Source organism: Cynara cardunculus, assembly GCF_001531365.2.
Source record: "Cynara cardunculus var. scolymus isolate 2C chromosome LG 5, CcrdV1, whole genome shotgun sequence".
NCBI classification, from domain to species: Eukaryota; Viridiplantae; Streptophyta; class Magnoliopsida; order Asterales; family Asteraceae; genus Cynara; species Cynara cardunculus.
This window is the reverse complement of record NC_037532.1, coordinates 36,608,259-36,625,366: the sequence shown is the minus strand read 5'-3', so window position 1 is coordinate 36,625,366 and position 17,108 is coordinate 36,608,259. Positions and strand designations below refer to the sequence as shown.

At 34.1% G+C, this 17,108-nt stretch overlaps 2 protein-coding genes across 4 annotated transcripts; one reads left to right on the top strand and one right to left on the bottom strand.

The window, feature by feature from the left end:
- Positions 1–804: 804 nt before the first annotated feature.
- LOC112513064 (NADH dehydrogenase [ubiquinone] flavoprotein 1, mitochondrial-like) lies at positions 805–4,527 on the bottom strand. Its single transcript, XM_025119186.1, has 3 exons — positions 4,513–4,527; positions 4,061–4,126; positions 805–2,208 (listed from the first exon to the last, which is right to left on the bottom strand). The coding sequence occupies exons 1-3, from the start codon at positions 4,525–4,527 to the stop codon at positions 805–807; spliced, it is 1,485 nt and encodes a 494-aa protein (XP_024974954.1).
- Positions 4,528–4,571: 44 nt separating this feature from the next.
- LOC112511985 (glycosylphosphatidylinositol anchor attachment 1 protein) lies at positions 4,572–12,000 on the top strand. Of its 3 annotated transcripts, XM_025117753.1 has the most exons (7): positions 4,581–4,694; positions 4,824–4,915; positions 5,768–5,867; positions 5,975–6,665; positions 6,789–6,836; positions 7,482–7,615; positions 11,152–12,000. In XM_025117753.1, exons 1-7 carry the CDS (start codon positions 4,600–4,602, stop codon positions 11,954–11,956), a joined length of 1,965 nt encoding a protein of 654 aa, XP_024973521.1. In that variant the 5' UTR covers positions 4,581–4,599; the 3' UTR covers positions 11,957–12,000. The 3 variants fall into 3 exon arrangements, with proteins under 3 accessions (XP_024973522.1, XP_024973521.1, XP_024973520.1); XM_025117754.1 differs by having other exon boundaries at positions 4,572–4,660; positions 5,975–6,836; XM_025117752.1 differs by having other exon boundaries at positions 5,975–6,836.
- The last annotated feature ends 5,108 nt before the right edge of the window (positions 12,001–17,108 follow it).

The window sequence follows — 17,108 nt, the reverse complement described above, 5'->3', positions numbered from 1 at the left end:
TATAAAGATAATAATTAAGTATTCTGTTAGAATTCAATAATTATCTTAATTATTTAAATTAGATTTTTCATAGTTAAAATGAGATGTTTACCCTGTATTTGATTATGTTTATCTGCAGTTAGTTACACGAATTCAGATATGTAACTTTAATAAGTTGTACTTGCGCACAATCTACTTGTAATCTTGAGTTTTAAGTAATATGAATTAATAAACAGTATTTTACGCATAAAAAATGGTTTTTAAAAGTTTTTGTCAAATGCTTTATAATATAGTATAGATTGAAATAATTTTTTATTTATTAAATTAAAAGTTTGCATAATTAACAAATATTAAAAAAATACAAAATATTATTAATATTGACTTTAGTTTTCAAATTATATATTTTTAATATATAATTTGTTTATTAACTGATTCATAGTTTGGTAAAAGATGATTAAGTGGTTAAAATGATTAAGAGACTCTTATGATATATTTTAAAATGAAATATGGTTGTTTAATAATTGTTCAGAATGAAATTAGAGTGCTGAATGGTTTAGGGAAGCTCAAGATACAAAATCATTCAGATGTTTTAGAACCATTAAGAGGCAGACTTTGTTTTGTCACACAAGATTCATCTCTTAACAATTCAGATAATACCTCGTAATGGAACTATTAAGAAGTTAACAAGCAGGGTACAAAATCTGGTTTTATTAGACCTTGGACATCGTAAATCAGTCTTTACACAAACACATATTCAACGTCAAACATTCTTATTAAACGATCGAAATGTTTCGTTCCAAACGTCGTCAACAAAAAAAGCTTAATTCACTTAGACGCTTGTCGTAGCTCTCTATCGGCGTGCGCCTTGATCCGTCTCTCGAGTTCGGGCCGAAAGTGCCTAATGAGACCTTGAACGGGCCAAGCCGCGGCATCCCCGAGCGCACAAATCGTGTGCCCTTCGATTTGCTTCGTTAACTCTTGAAGCATATCGACTTCCTCCAATTTTGCATTCCCGATCTTCAAACGTTCCATGATCATCCATAGCCACGTCGTGCCCTCTCGGCACGGCGTGCACTGACCGCAACTCTCGTGCTTATAAAAGTATGCGAGCCTGGCAATCGCGTCAACGATATCCGTCGATTTATCCATCACGATAACGCCCGCGGTTCCCAATCCTGATTGGGCTTCTTTTAGTGCATCGAAATCCATCAACACATCATCGCACACACTCTTCGGAATCAACGGCACCGATGAACCACCGGGGATCACCGCCAGTAGATTCTCCCAGCCACCCCTAACACCGCCACAATGCCGCTCGATTAGCTCCTTCAACGGCATACTCATCTCCTCTTCTACCGTGCACGGCTTGTTCACATGACCGGATATACAATACAATTTCGTCCCCGAATTGTTTTTCCGCCCGAAACCCGCGAACCATTCGGCCCCACGCCTTAGAATTGTGGGTGCAACCGCAACCGTTTCCACGTTCGTAACAGTCGATGGACAGCCATAAAGACCCGAATTTGCTGGAAAAGGCGGCTTCAATCTCGGTTTTCCTTGTTTTCCTTCAAGACTTTCGAGAAGTGCAGTCTCTTCCCCGCAAATATAAGCACCGGCACCGTAATGAATGTGGACATCAAAATCGTAACCTGAACCGCAAGCGTTCTTCCCCAATAAACCGGCAGCATACGCTTCTTTTCGAGCCTTTTCAAGACTAATCCGTTCGTTTACGTATTCACCCCGAATATAGATATAAGCGGCGATCGCCCTCATCCCGACTCCCGCAATCAAGCAACCTTCCAACAATTTATGCGGATCGTGGCGCATAATTTCCCGATCTTTGCATGTTCCGGGCTCGCTTTCATCGGCATTGACCACAAGATACGATGGCCGGCCATCAGAGACTTTCGGCATGAACGACCATTTGAGGCCGGACGGAAATCCGGCACCACCGCGGCCACGTAAACCGGATTTCTTGATTTCTTCAACAATCCAATCAGTGCCTTTGATCACCAGATCTTTAGTTCTGTGCCAATCGCCACGTCTTCTGGCTCCTTTGAGATAAGGGTCATGGACACCGTAAAGGTTGGTGAAAATGCGATCTTCGTCTTTCAAGCCACCAAAATGGGTTTTTCCTGGCGGCGGCGACGGTGGCTTTGCGGTGGTGAACAGCCGTGAGTGACGCCATGAATAAAGAGCTCTATTTACTGAAAGAATGTCCTTGGATGCCTAGCGAAAAGTGGGAAGGTAAGCAATTACGATTAGGGGTACCCGCACTTTTTTGACCGGAACCGGCGGTTCTTGAGATATTGGAACCGGAACCGGTTAGAGCGGTTCATAAATTTTTGGAACCGGAACCGGTTCCCGTTCCGGGTACCCGCTTTCTAAAATATTAAAATTTTGTTATTTAGAAATACAAAATAAAACATTTCCAAAATACTAAATAAATAAGCAAATAATACTAATTATATAGAATAATGGTTACAAATATTGTTTAACGATTACAAACCATATTAGACTAATAGAAAATGTTCAAAGTTTAACGATTACATATGATAATGATAAATGTTCAAAGTTTAACGATTACATACTGTGAATCCAAGTGAACACACAATTTGAAAAAATACGAATCATTCTATATAAAAAATTTAGATGAAAAATGAAGATGACGACGTGATTTCAAGATGTAAACCTAATATAAATTTGGTATTAAAAAATAACAATTATTTTTATTGAAAAATACCGGGTACCCGGCGGGTAACGGTTCCGAAAAATTGAGAACCGGAACCAGAACCATTCTCAATCGGTTCCATATTTTAAAAACCGGAACCGAAACCACTCATATCGGTTTTGGTTTTGAAACCGGCGGTTCCAAGGCGGTTCTGGTTCCATAGCCGGGTACCTGATTTCGCTGCTCACCCCTAATTACGATCAACAATTCAAAATATATATAAAATTTGATTATATATAACCGCAGGTTGAAACGAGAAGCTACACTTTGTGAGAAGACGAGAAGTGTGATATCATATATGATTAAACACATGTTACATTGTCATAGACGTTTAATCATAGATGATTAAACACACCCAAAGGTTGTGTAATCATATATGATATTGCATTTATTGTTTTCTCGCATGATGTTTAACTTTTCTCATGATCATTCCTCTATAATTCTCTCTCTCTCTCTCTCTCTCTCTCTCTATATATATATATATAGTATATATATATATATATATATATATATAGTTGGATCACATGAGACCAGACTATTTTCGTAAGACCCTTGAGTGATAACACTTTACCTTCATAGCAAAAACATTATAACGGGTTGTGAAGATAACATTCACAGTGTTTTTGCTGTGAAGGTTCGTTGTTTTTTGTACATTCACAACAGATTGTTGTATAGTTTCAACATTTTTTGTGGTGTCACGAAAATAAGATGGTCTCATGTGAACCCAACCCTATATATGTAGGAAGGTTCAAACGAGAATAATAATCAAATAAAAAAACACGAAAACGACCAACTCACATGCAAAATTGCATGTGATTTTGCAATAACATTCAAACGTAAGTGTGTGTGGACGACGTGACCGTCGATCTTCAATAGCGGCCAATGTCGCGTGAATCACATGTGATTCAATCATTCTTTCATTCTCTTATTTAGTTATTGTTTTCGTATGAATTTGAGTCCTTTTCTCTCTATATATATTTCAAATTTAAAGATCACACATAAAAAAATTAAATTTTTTACTAAATCATGTAATTATACTATCAAGATCGTGTGTGATTTCAGATTCTATTAAATTTTACATGGCGTATAACATCTGCATATTGGTTGATTGGCTTTCAATTTAGAATAGTTTCCAAATTGGATCGATGCATAATCAAACCGCATAATCGCGTAAACAGTGAAATCCGGATTTTAATAAATCTAACCTAATCTTTGTCGATTATAAATACTGATCGATTGACTTTCAATTCGAATGTTTTCCAAATCGGATTGATGCAAGATCAAACGGAAAAATAACGCAAATGTCAGAATCACGATTTTAAGAAAACAAAGAGGGGAGGGGGAGCGTACCATATACCATGAAATCTTGCAAACGAGCTTATGGAAGAATCGACAGCTCTGCAGTATGTCGGAAAACTGTAATAAAAATTAAACAAGGGTTAAGTTTAACTGCAAGGTCAAAAGGGATTTTCTAAAAATATCTGAGTTATTTGAAAAAAATGTATTACAGTTTTATACCTAAATATATAGTACAATCTTAGTCCTTCATAAACTATTTATGTTACTACTGTTTTGTATTTTAATCCAGTTAGATACCATTTGTTGTTATCAACGGTCGAGAATGGCTTCTTGACAAAAAAGCGTTTTTTTCGTTTAGGGAAAACGAAGATAATTAACGTTTGTTATAAACAATAGTCAATTTAAGGGCAATAATGCAAAAAAAAAATTATGAAGGACCAAAGTTGCATAGTATCCATAGTTTAAGGTAAGGTTTTGTAATTCGATTTACTTCATTCCTTTACCATTGGTAACTTCATCGTAGATCCAAGCATTTCTCAGACGAATAGCCGAAAAGAGCTCGTCGCCGGTCGCTCCGATTCGAGATCACGATGGTTTCAACGGCGGAGATTGATGGACAGAAACCGAAGCATCGACCGATTATCCGAATCGGTATCTTCATTATTGCTCACAGTTTTTTAGTTAGGTACTGCTTCTCCAATTTCACTTTCGTTCACAGTATTATAAGATTTTGTACGTATAATTAGGTTTAGAGGTTTTGTTAATGGATGAAGAATGGATTGAGTAGTTTTTGTTTTGATTATTGTGTATGTAGTGTTGTTTGTTGCACCGCTGGGGTTTTGGCTCTCTTACTGTTACCTGTTCTGGCGAAGAAAACCTACGTTTCAGAAAATGCTCTAATGCCTGGTTAGTTCATCATAATACTACTTCTTCAATTCAGTTGATATGTAGTTAAATTCGGCAAGTTTTTTTGAACCACGTATATGTGATTTGTGTGAACTTTTGCTATGGTGGTAAATTGCGAAACGGTGTTTGACTATAAGAAACAAACAGAGGGAAAAAAATTCAAACGGTGGCACCATTTAATTATAAGAAACAAATATAGGGAAAGAATTTCCAACAGTGGCACCATTTAATTATAAGAAACAAATATAGGGAAAGAATTTCAAACGGTGGCATCATTAGACTAAGAAAATGACACTGCCAGAATTCGAACTCGGGTATGGGATGGAAGAGAAGCCTTGTAAACCAACTCTACCAAAGAAAACTTATTCTCATTGTAGTTTCAAAATACATACGGTGCCATACAACACATTAATATGATGGCGCTTTTCACGACCCTTAATTTTTTTACACTATGATGGATGAACAATACGGTGGCACAGGCCACCTTATGCTCTACATTGTGTCCTCCCTGATTGCTATGTTTGTTTTGGTTTGTTAAGTTTTGTTGCTAGCTACTTTTTATTGAATGATCTTCATTCTTAATGTTTGATGATTGTAATTCAGGATTCTTAGTTATTACATTGTTCTTCTCCATTTAATAGCTTAATTATCTGTCTTATAATGTTTTAGCTACTTACAACTGTTAAGATTGATTTTAAGAAAGGTGTATTGATATCAAAGTTAAAACTGAGATGGCAATGTGGTTGGAGTAACTTGTGTACTGCTACTTGGATGGTTTTTTTCCCATGGCATATACGGATATACCGGTCTTATATTCCTGGATACTGTCAAACTCATATGATCATCTCACAGGTTCTGCCACTCCCATGCTCTCCGATCAGGATGTTTCTGGGGCAACCAGATTTATGAATGAGCTAACCAGCCCGAAATTGAAGTCTTGGAACATGGGCATGTATGTGGATCCTCCTCACATGCTTCCTTCCATGTATTTAGTTGGTCTTTTGAAGGTCACAAGTCTGACTAGAAAGAAAATTTTGCCTTGTTCATCTGTGAATGCAGAGAACTCCCAAGACTGATAGCACTGCATATGTCGAATTTGGGTGGAGAAGTCAATTATCATAAGTTCCAAACTCAACCAAACAATTTCCACCCTCTTTACTTCTTTACCAGTCCTGATGCAGAAGCAAACCTTGTGAACAAGACTTGCCAATCATATGCTACCAATACTATAGGAATTATTAGGGCTCCACGGGGTGATGGAAAGGAAGCCATTGTGCTGGTGACTCCTTACAACCCTGTAAATCTTACTCAGAGTGAGGTGCTATCTTTAGGGATTGCGTACTCGGTGTTTTCATTATTGACTCAAGTTAGTTGGCTAGCCAAAGATATTATATGGCTAGCCGCAGACTCACAGTATGGACAGTATAACTCCGTTGCTGCTTGGCTAAGAGATTATCATACTCCTTCTTTTGGTGGCCATGGGAAGCTGCATGCTGATAACTGTCGTGGAGCCAGTGGTATGCACGGATCAAAGTTGGATATGTTTGTGGAAACAGAAGTATCTGATACTTTCCGACGTGCTGGAACAATGGCAGCTGCCTTTGTAATTAAGGTTGCAAACACTGGTGAAGAAGGCGAGCAAGATTCACTAAAAATTTATGCTGAGGCATCTAATGGGCAAATGCCAAATCTTGACCTTATAAACGTTGTGAGCTATCTGGCTGTGCATGGACAGGGTCTTCGTGTAAAGGTGGAGAAACTCGTGTCTTTGCTTGATTCGAAGTGGCTGAATTTTATTGGTGAGATGTTAGAGTCGGTAGGGAAAATTGCAAGAAGCTTGAATCCTCAATGGAAGTTTGGTATCCCGGTACAGGAGTATGTTGAAGGCAGTGCTACTCTTGTCAGTTCGCTCTATAACCAGGTTAGTTGTCTTTCTGACCTTCATTTGGAACCATTATGGCAGGATCCAAGAATATTTGTTGTCTTTCCTAAATGGAAAAAGAGAAAAAGAAAGAAAGCATAATGGGAGGGACAGCGGAAAACAAAACAAAACAACATCAAGAAGGGAAGTAAAAGAAAGAAAACAAAATGGGAAATTAATTAAATAGCCATTTTCGTCTTGTGGTTTCACCTCTTAGCCATTTCTCTTCTAAAATCACCAAAATGTCACTAGGTCCGCAATTTGCAGAGGGGTCAAAGTGTAAAAAAAGGAAGTTTCTGAACCAGGTTTGCTAGTGCAGGTCTGTAAAATAGATATAGGCCCTCAATTTGCGGAGTTGTTGTGACTAATTTACAGATTTTGTCCCTGCATTTGCATACCTGGTTTAGAAGAAAAAAAATTACACTGTGGACCCTCCGGAAATTGCAGACTTGTCATTGGCGGACCTAGCTACATTTTGGTGTGTTTAGAAGAGAAATGGCTAAGAGATGAAACCAACATCTGAGAATGGCTATTTTAGTTAATTCCCCAAACAAAATGGATATACATTCGTATCAGATGAAGCTGGTTGGTATTACAACAAGGATTTTTGGGTTGATTACTATATTTCTCTTTTCATTATGTCAGGCAATAGGTGTCCCCACCGGTTCCCATGGAGCTTTCCGTGATTATCAAGTTGATGCAATTACTTTAGAGATTTCACCCAAGCTATCTTCTAGTAATAAAGCCAGACAAACGGAGTTTTTGTTTCGAGGTGGCAGGTATGAACTTCATTGTGATTTATCATATAAGCTGGTTTTATATTTTTACCATGCTACATGCTGGCTAGTATTTTTTTTTTCCGTTATGAACTGCAAAGTGTCGTCAAAATTTAATCATATAATTGAACCATCCAAAACTAAATTCGAACATCAAGTAATGGTCTCTTTTTCAGTTCCAAAGCATGATCCACAGTGGATGAGTATGATCTTTAACCTAGGGAACTAGAAGCAAATGTTCATGGAATACCATGACCCAAAATAGTACAAAATATCCAAAGAAACCAGAAACCTGACATGGAATTTCATAATTTGGTCCAGAAAAAAAAGTATGCTAAGTGGCCGTTTACCAAACTCTTACTGGGTAAGCAGTTACCGATTGCCACTTGCCTCACAGGTAAGCATGCAAGGACCAAGAATCTTACCCAGTAAGTGAGGGAGAAGGCTCTTACCCCGTAAGCGTTTACTGGATAAAAGATGCTTACCACAATTCATTTTGATGGCCGAGAATGTTACCAGTTAAGGTAAGTGAGGGTGATGACACTCACCAGTAAGCACTTACCCGGTAAGGGTTTGGTAAACTGCCCCCAAGACTAATATACACTATATATTACGTGTAAAAACAAACCTGCATGAACCGAATTAAAAGAAGAAAAGCAAGGAAATATGACGTTAGAAGGATACAAGTTGAGGAGGTCTAAATTATTTCTTCAGAACTGAATCAGTTGTATCCACCTTAACAGATGAACCCGATTGTAGTTCTCAGCCTTCAGAAAGGAATCAATAGGGAGGATATGGGCAGTCACTGTAAGATGTTGCTTACCAAAAACAGAAATGCCTTAGGATTAACAAAGTTAGAAGACACTTTATTTTTGAAAATTTTTTCATCAACTCGACAAGTTTGGAGTAAATCTGCATAACATTTCTTGATAAATGATGGGGAATTTTTTGGAGATAAGCGTGTTTCTGGATATCCAAATTCTCATAAAACCGAGAATAACAGCAGTGGTGTTCATCATGCCTACCGAATAATTTATATGTAAAGATGGAAATAGAAGCAAATATTTACATAAATCTTGCTACAACTAGAAGAAAAGCAGTAAAGAGATTACTGTAATGTGCAATAAGGGTGCGTTTGATACACTTAACATGACAAAACAAGGGATCAGTGTTCCACGTTTGTCATGACTTCTATGTGAAACAAACAAGAACAAGGTGGAGTGGATGTGTTCTACCTCCACCCCATGGAACAATGTAGAATAAGTGGAACAAGCCTATGTTTTACCAATATACTCTCAAAATAAAACATAATTCTCTTCTAAAACATCAAATACATCTCCCTCTTCACATTTTATCCATTCTTTTAATTTTATTTATCGTTTTTTATCATCTTTAAACTTTCACTTTAGTATCCTCAAAGTATTATTTATACGTTTTCTATATTATGGTTAATTTATGTAACTTATTTAATACTAGTAATAAAAAAATAATATAAAAAAGGTATACAATAAAATTTGGAATTAAATAAACTTCATATTTTGGTGTTATTTTAATCATCTTGACGAAAAATTTCTACTGATACATCTTGTTATAAAAAATATTTATTTTACTATAACTTGATAACTTACATAAATTAATCAAAATATAGAAAGAGAAAATTGCACCAAAATGGAACCAACTTTCACCTAATTCCTATTTTGGGAACCAATTTTCAAAATTGTGGGAACCAACTTGCACCTGATTCCTATTTTGGGGAACCAACTTTCAAAATCGTCATTTTGAGGAAACCAACTTGCACCTGATTCCTATTTTGGGGAACCAACTTTCAAAATCATCATTTTGGGGAACCAACTTGCACATGATTCCTATTTTGGGGAACCAACTTGCAAAATAATTATAGAAAATAACTAAAATTCGTTTTCTTTCAAAAATTAATGCAATAAAATCTATTTTTCATTTCAAATCTCGTTTTTTTAATTAAGATATCAAATAGAACATTTTTAAAAAAAAATCCAAATTACCACAAAAAAAAATCAGTTTAATAGAAAAAAATTAATTGATGCAATTGGTTAGATATAAAAATATTGAATATGATATTTAATATTTATTTTTTATTGCATCAATTAATTTTTTTCTATTAAATTGATTTTTTTTGCATTAGTAAAAAATAATTTTTATTGTGCTAATTTGGATTTTTTTTAAATGTTCAATTTGATATTTGAATTAAAAAAAACGAGATTTGAAATGAAAAATAGATTTTATTGCATTAATTTTTTGGAAAAAAAACGAATTTTAGTTATTTTTCTATAATTATTTTGCAAGTTGGTTCCCCAAAATGACGATTTTGAAAGTTGGTTTCCCAAAATAGGAATCAGGTGCAAGTTGGTTCCCCAAAATGACAATTTTTAAAGTTGGTTCCCCAAAATAGTAATTAGGTGAAAGTTGGTTCCATTTTGGTGCAATTTTCCCATATAGAAAAGATATAAACAACTCATTAGGGGTGAATTGGTCATAACCAGTCCTGTTCTGTTTAATCCCATCTTACCAAGCGTTGTTCTGTTCTGTCCTATCCGGGTACCAGACGCACTCTAATAGCAATATCACTATCAAAAAAGAGAGAATATTATTTTTTATCGCATGAATTGGAATAACAACCAACACATTTAGACACCGTATTGAGGAATAGTATTTGTTCCATCGAGCTTTTGACATCTGATCTTTGAAAAGCTCTATCCAAGCCTACCTTAGGGTGGGTTTGGTTTATTCTTAAGAGTCTGCTACCCTTATAACTAATGTCATACAGCCTGACATTTTTAACTTTCTCGTAAGCTCAAAATTGGCAAGCCTGGGCACAACTGTGGAACTTTTTTACTGTTGCACATATTGGAACAATCTTCATTAATCTGCTTGTGGGATTAAGTCAAGCGGACGTACTAAGGGGGCCTTTTACCAACACAAATTCGGTAAACGCCAACCAGGTAAGAGTGCAGTCTGGGTAAGCACTAATCACTGACTAATTAATGAGCTTAATGGGACCCGCAACTTATTCGGTTAGCTATACATGACTTTTTGGCCGTGGCTTAATGATATAGGAGGTGGCTTATTTACTAAGGTTTTGTGGGGAAGCTTTATGCGGAAAGTCAAGCTTTTTTTTTCTTTCCAAATCTGCTCATCCCAATTAAAAAACGCTCTCCTTCCATCTATGAGAAAACCCTCTGAAACAAAAACCTTCACGGTCTATAATGATGGATTAATCCACACAAACAACTTTATCCATACAAGTCTTGATGGGAAATCAACCAAACAATCTCTAAGGGTCCCTCCCTTAGCTTACCAGTTAAGCATCTCAGTCAGCATCATGGACCGGTAAGAGGGGCTTGGTAAACAAAGACACCTCTAACCAGGTAAGAGGCGGTAAGCAGGTAGTAAGCAACCCCTAAGTTTGCTATTTTGCATGGTGATCGGTTTTTAGGGACTTGAAACAATACATGCTTCATCCACTAGTTTGCAACCCATAACTCTTTATTTTTAAAATGCAGGTTAATCGAAGGAGTCGTACGTTCGGTCAATAACCTCCTAGAAAAGTTTCACCAATCCTTTTTCTTGTACCTCTTAACATCTTCAAATAAATTTATATCGGTCGGGGTCTACATGATAGCATTCTTGCTCCTTGTTGCTCCCCTTCCCGTGGTTGCCGCTTCTCTCTTTTCCAATGCCACTAGTACGAACCCCAATTCACAAAAACACACATCATCATCTTCCGAACCCTTCCAATCCTGGAGATGGCTCTACCCAACAAAAACCATATTTCTCGTTCATTTATGGGGAGCCATCGTCTCATTACTTCCTTATTTCATATATCAAATACCCGAATGCCAACCAACATCCCGCCTTCTTATCTGGGCTTCCCTTTCAATCTTTATCCTTGCTGTACTTCGCTCATTCTTCGGGTCTTCCACCCATCTTCAAGAATGGGTTCTTCTGAAATCAGTCACGGTATCATCTCTGTTCATCGGCCTGTGTCTAATGTCAGTCATAAACTTTGCAACCGCAGAAATTGGAGCTCTAATTTTGGTCCCGATGTGCTTGATGATTAAACCATGGAAGATAGCAGGTAAAGCCCACTCCGCTTTTAATTTGCTTTTGTTAACGGTCGGGTTTCCGGGTGCTGCTTTTTTCGTGGTGAAAGGTGCGTTTGGGGTTCAGAACGGGTCAGGTTTAGTTGAGTTTTGGTATTGGGTGGAGTCTTTATGGGCATGGAATAGTGCCACTTATATCTATATATGCATGGTTCACCTTCCTTGCTGGGTTTTATGTATTTGCATTCTCCTACATTGTTGTTAGAACAGAGTTCAGATCTGAATACATTATAACCTTTTCAGACCCTACCTTCAGATAAAATATACAGGGTTCGTCTGGTTTAAGTTAGATCTGCGTATGTTTTTAGCTCTTTTAGACTTTACCTGCCAGATGAGATATATTGGATTCGTTTTAGATTTTAGAAGTGGAGGTCTTTTTTTTATAGTTTTTTAAGGGGAAATAGAGGAGAAATTGGGCCATCACTAGGTGTAGTGCATTTCTCAATCCATTTCAATCAAGAAGGTGGCAACTCATTTCTTTTTGTATAATTAGTTTTTTATATTATATTTGGTTAGTTGGATTTTCATATTAATGGGATTTTATTAGATTTAAAATTTGTGTACATCATGTTTTAAAAAAGACAAATTGTATAAAAAAGTAACGTGTTTTAACTTGATTTCTATTTTAGGCAACATACTTTCAAAACTTTCATTTTGGTACCTAAGATATAAAGTTTTAAACATTTAAGTAACTGGGTAATCATCGGTTGAAGCATTAACCGGTTACCATGTTGATATGACAAGTAATGTGATATCCAACTCGGTATTATTTGTTATGACATGGATATCTTAATCTAAAATTAGTTTTTATGTATTGTGGTTTATTAGAATAAATAGTTAATGATTCAAACGTTTATTAGGTATCAAAAAAGAAGTTTTGAAAGTACGTTATTCAAAATAGGAATCAAATTAAAATACGTTATTTTTTCATGCAATTTGCATTCAAAAAGTGTATTTTAAAACGTTAAACTGTAACATGTAATTTGTCGTTTTGTAAGTCGTGTCATATTTTTCTTGAGTAATTAAAAAATTAGAAAAATTAATGAAAGTAAGCATTACTAACGATGAAGTTAAAAAAAACAGTGTAAACTACAAATTTGGTCCCTATGGTTTGTCAAACACTTTTTGTTTTTGTGGTTTCAAAATTACAAGATGATCATTGTGGTTTGTAAAAACGTTCAAATTTGGTCTCTCTCTTTAACGTTTGTTAAAAATTACATTAAATGAGGGTCATTTTTGTTATTTTATTAATCTTTTTTTTGTCTTTTACCCAATCAAAATCGATTTTATGATTTTGGTTAATGTGGTTTTTGATTGAGTAAAAGGCCAAAAACGCAATAAAATGATGAAAATATCTCTCGTTTAAAGGGATTTTTAACCATTGTTAGGAGAGACCAAATCTGGACGTTTTTATAAAAAAGAATAACAATCTTGTAATTTTTAAATTGCAGGGACGAAAAATGTTATTTGTTATTTTTTTTTTCACCAAACAGCTTTTGGCCTAGCGATATCGTAGTCTTTGGCATCTTGGGAGGTTAGGGCTTCAAACCTAACCGAGGGTGTGAGTTTATTTGTTGCATTTGTCGTATATAAATATTATGTATCTAAAAGAAAGTGTTATTTTCAACAAACCATAGGGACCAAATTTGTAGTTTTTACTCTAAAGAGCATCTCTAAGAGATTCTCAAAATTGGAGTTTTTGAACAAATTTACTTTAACAGATTTCTTAAAACTTTCTTTAAAATGAAAAAAACATGATAGAGAGAATGAAATTCTTCAAATTTAAAGAAGTTGTAAAAAATAATTATTTATTTTTGTTATAATCCATTAATAAGAAACATATTAAATGTTTATAAGAAAGAAATAATATTTTATTATATTGATATTTTAATAATATAATCAATATTATAATTTTTAAAATAAAAATATCTATTAAAATTCAATGTAATTTTTTTTATAGAGTTTTGATTTTTTATTTTAAAGATATTGATAAATCTTTATTTTATGTATTTTAATATTCAATATTAATGTTATTTTAATCATTTTGATGAAGCATGTATATTATTATAAAAAAAATATATTCTATTTTTTAATATTTAATAAATCATAATAATTAATCGAAATGCGATAATATGTGAAATGAAACTACAATTAAAAGGAGAATAAAACATTTTAGAAAAACGGGTAATAACTGATTTACTTCAATACTATCAATATATTTATGAAAGTTGTCAATTAAGGGTAAATTGTATGAAAAATTAACGTATTTTAATTTGATTTTTATTTTGGGTAATGTATTTTTAAAACCTTTATTTTAGTACTTAAGATGTAAAATTTTAAACATTTAAGTATCTCGGTAACCGATTGAAGACTAATTTTAGATTAAAAAAATTCATGTCACTAACTACTTCAACAAATAATATCAAGTTAAAGCCACATCAATATAATAACTGGTTAATGGTTCAACAAGTTACTCGGGTACTTAAATACTTAAAATTTTACATTTCAAGTATGAAAATGAAAGTTTAAAAGTACATTATCCAAAATAAAAATCAAGTTGAAGTACATTACCTAAAATAAAAAATAAATTAAAATACGTTATCCAAAATAAGAATCAAGTTAAAGTAGGTTGAGGGTTTATGAAATTAAAAGTTAATTTGAATAATCAAAAGATGTGATTGCTAAATAAAGCAAAGGTTGAAAGCATGTATTCCCTCTAAAAGAGTGGATAAAATAACAATATATTTGGTATATATATTCCAAATGGCAAAATATGATTGGATGATTTGGTTTTAAGAAAGGGGTGGAGTTTTGGCTTCTTATTCTTGTTCTAATTTTGAAACCATTGGGTGGTTTTCAATATAAGATGTTCCCTGGTTTATTATAGAATATTAATTAAATAATATTATATGAAAATAATTTAATCAAATTTGATTTTACATTAAAATCACTTGTGATTCTTATGACTTTGATCACAACCAGTAATGACGAATTAGGTCGTTCGCTTACTCATGTGTTGACTGTATTCCGTTATCGCATATAAAATCACATGTGATTTGACTATTTTCTTATTTTTGATCTTGTTTTTGTTTGAACTTCCCTAAACTCTAAACCCTTGTGAGTATATATATATATATATATATATATATATATATATATATATATATATATATATAGAGAGAGAGAGAGAGAGAGAGAGAGAGAGGGGAGAGTTACTTTACAAACTATGTTATGTATACAAACGATACAAATCTTATTCAACCAATCATAATTTTTCATTTTGTTCATTTTTTATAATTATGAAAGGTTGATTAATCGATTTTATTGTGGAGAGTGTTAATCACGTGAGACTATTTTTTGTCACTTGAAACTTCATAGCAAAACATTGTGAATGTAACCTTCACATTGTTTTTACAATGAAGGTTTGACTTTTTTTTTTACCTTCACAGTTTTTTGCTGTGAAGTTTCAACTGTAAAAATATAAACTTACAGATCTCACAAAAACATGTTGGTCTAATGTGAAATAAACCCAATACAGTTATACCAAATTTTAAGAGCCTATATTTATTAGTATTGCTTTTGTATTGAAAATTTGGTATGACTTATTCCTACAATTATCATTTATCATATATTACAACCTCAATAATATATTTACATAATAATAAAGTCAACCAAAGGCATCTATGAGCTAAATCACATTTGGTTTTTATAAGAAATTAGGTGTGGTTTATCCAAATTCTTACCTGGTAAGTGCTTATCGATAGAAGTCAATACTATAATTTATTTTGATGCGTAAGATTTTAGTACATTAAAACATATTGAATGCAATAAGTTATTGGGTAAGTGCTTACCTGGGTGAGAGTCGTCATCCTTACTTACCGGGTAAGACTCTCCATCCTTTTTATTGCTCTTACCCGGTAAGATTCTTGGCATTTCTCATGTTCATCCGATAAGAAAATTATCCGGTAAGCACTTACCAAATAAGTGTTTAGTAAACGACATCTTACTTTTCATTGCTCCATCATTGCTATTTACTCTTTTTTGTGGATTCTATGTATTTTTTTCAACATCAGTAATTATTATAAAGTCAATAAAATATATAGAAAACTAGAAAATTGTCACTTCACACAAAGAGAGTGTGGTTCTTATAAGAACCCTCTACAATGGTAGTTCTTACAAGTCACTTCACTTTTTACTTATAAGAACTTTGTGAAAGTAAATCTCGTGCCGAAAACAATGAGAAAATATTTGTATCGATGAGAGCTCTACTGAACTGCATGTACCATGTAGATCGGTTAATCACACTCTAGTTACTTAGATTTTGTTTCGTCAAATAGACATGAGGTTTCCGTCTTTTCGGAATCAGTATAGACGTATGATCGTTAACTTGTTGCTCAGTTGACAAGGGGTGAAACGACTTTTTCCAAATAGAAGACAGATCCCTTGTTCGATCCTGCGACCCACAGCTAGCCTCAATCGCTGAGTGAGTCAAAAAAAAATGTTCATTCACTTTTTTTTTTTTTTGATTAACCTGGATATCCAACCCGCTATGCGAGCCGACTAATCCAAAACGACCAACCGTGTCGCGGACAACTCAGATTCACCGTATTTGAACCCTCGTGGCCACAAAGGGTGTTTATTCCTCATTAGATTCGAACCTGAGACCTCCAGACATTTTTAACATTCGAAGCTCAAGCTCAAACCAATCTGACACTACCCTTATGGTTAATGTTCCTCCACATCGATGTCATTATAGATAGGTTCCGTGATGAGACTGCTCAGAGTTGCGGGGAAGCCTATAAAAACAAATTAAGTTTGTAAAATATTATGATTAATAGAAATTCAAATATTCTATAATTATTAAAAACTATTAATGACGTCACATATCATTAAAATATTATTTTCTTTTTTATAACTTTTTCACAAAAAAAATGCAAGAGTTTGATTCCAAATAGAAAACAATTTCATTAAATTCTAAAATAATAGAAGTCGCGTCTTATCTAATTAATACTCTTATCATTCGTTATATAAATGACTACAAATTTTAAGTCATGATTAACATACTTGTCTGTATCCAATAAGACAACAGGGTTGCCATCAGCTTGTTTAAAATCTATAATATTAATACATAAGCTGTCTATTTGAAATTATCATTTAACCTCTATGTTTTGGTAAACAGTCTGATGTTTTATTGATAGCATATGTACCAACACACCAACAACAAAATGTCATTTGTCAAATAAGGGGTGTTCATAGGTTGAAATCCAATGGAATTGTTGAAAGCAGTATATGATCTGATAAGGAAGAAGTACGTGTTTATTATTTGTTGTGGTAGTGACTAAGATTGTAATAAAATG

Excerpts from the sequence above, each read along its gene's own strand:
- LOC112511985 (XM_025117752.1), top strand. The coding sequence starts at position 4,600 with ATGGTTTCAACGGCGGAGATTGATGGACAGAAACCGAAGCATCGACCG. Across the intron at positions 4,916-5,767 it reads AGAAAATGCTCTAATGCCTG|GTTCTGCCACTCCCATGCTC; the intron begins GTTAGTTCATCA and ends ATCATCTCACAG. Across the intron at positions 5,868-5,974 it reads AAGTCTTGGAACATGGGCAT|AGAACTCCCAAGACTGATAG; the intron begins GTATGTGGATCC and ends CTGTGAATGCAG.
- LOC112513064 (XM_025119186.1), bottom strand. Across the intron at positions 2,209-4,060 it reads GCAAGATTTCATGGTATATG|GCATCCAAGGACATTCTTTC; the intron begins GTACGCTCCCCC and ends ACTTTTCGCTAG.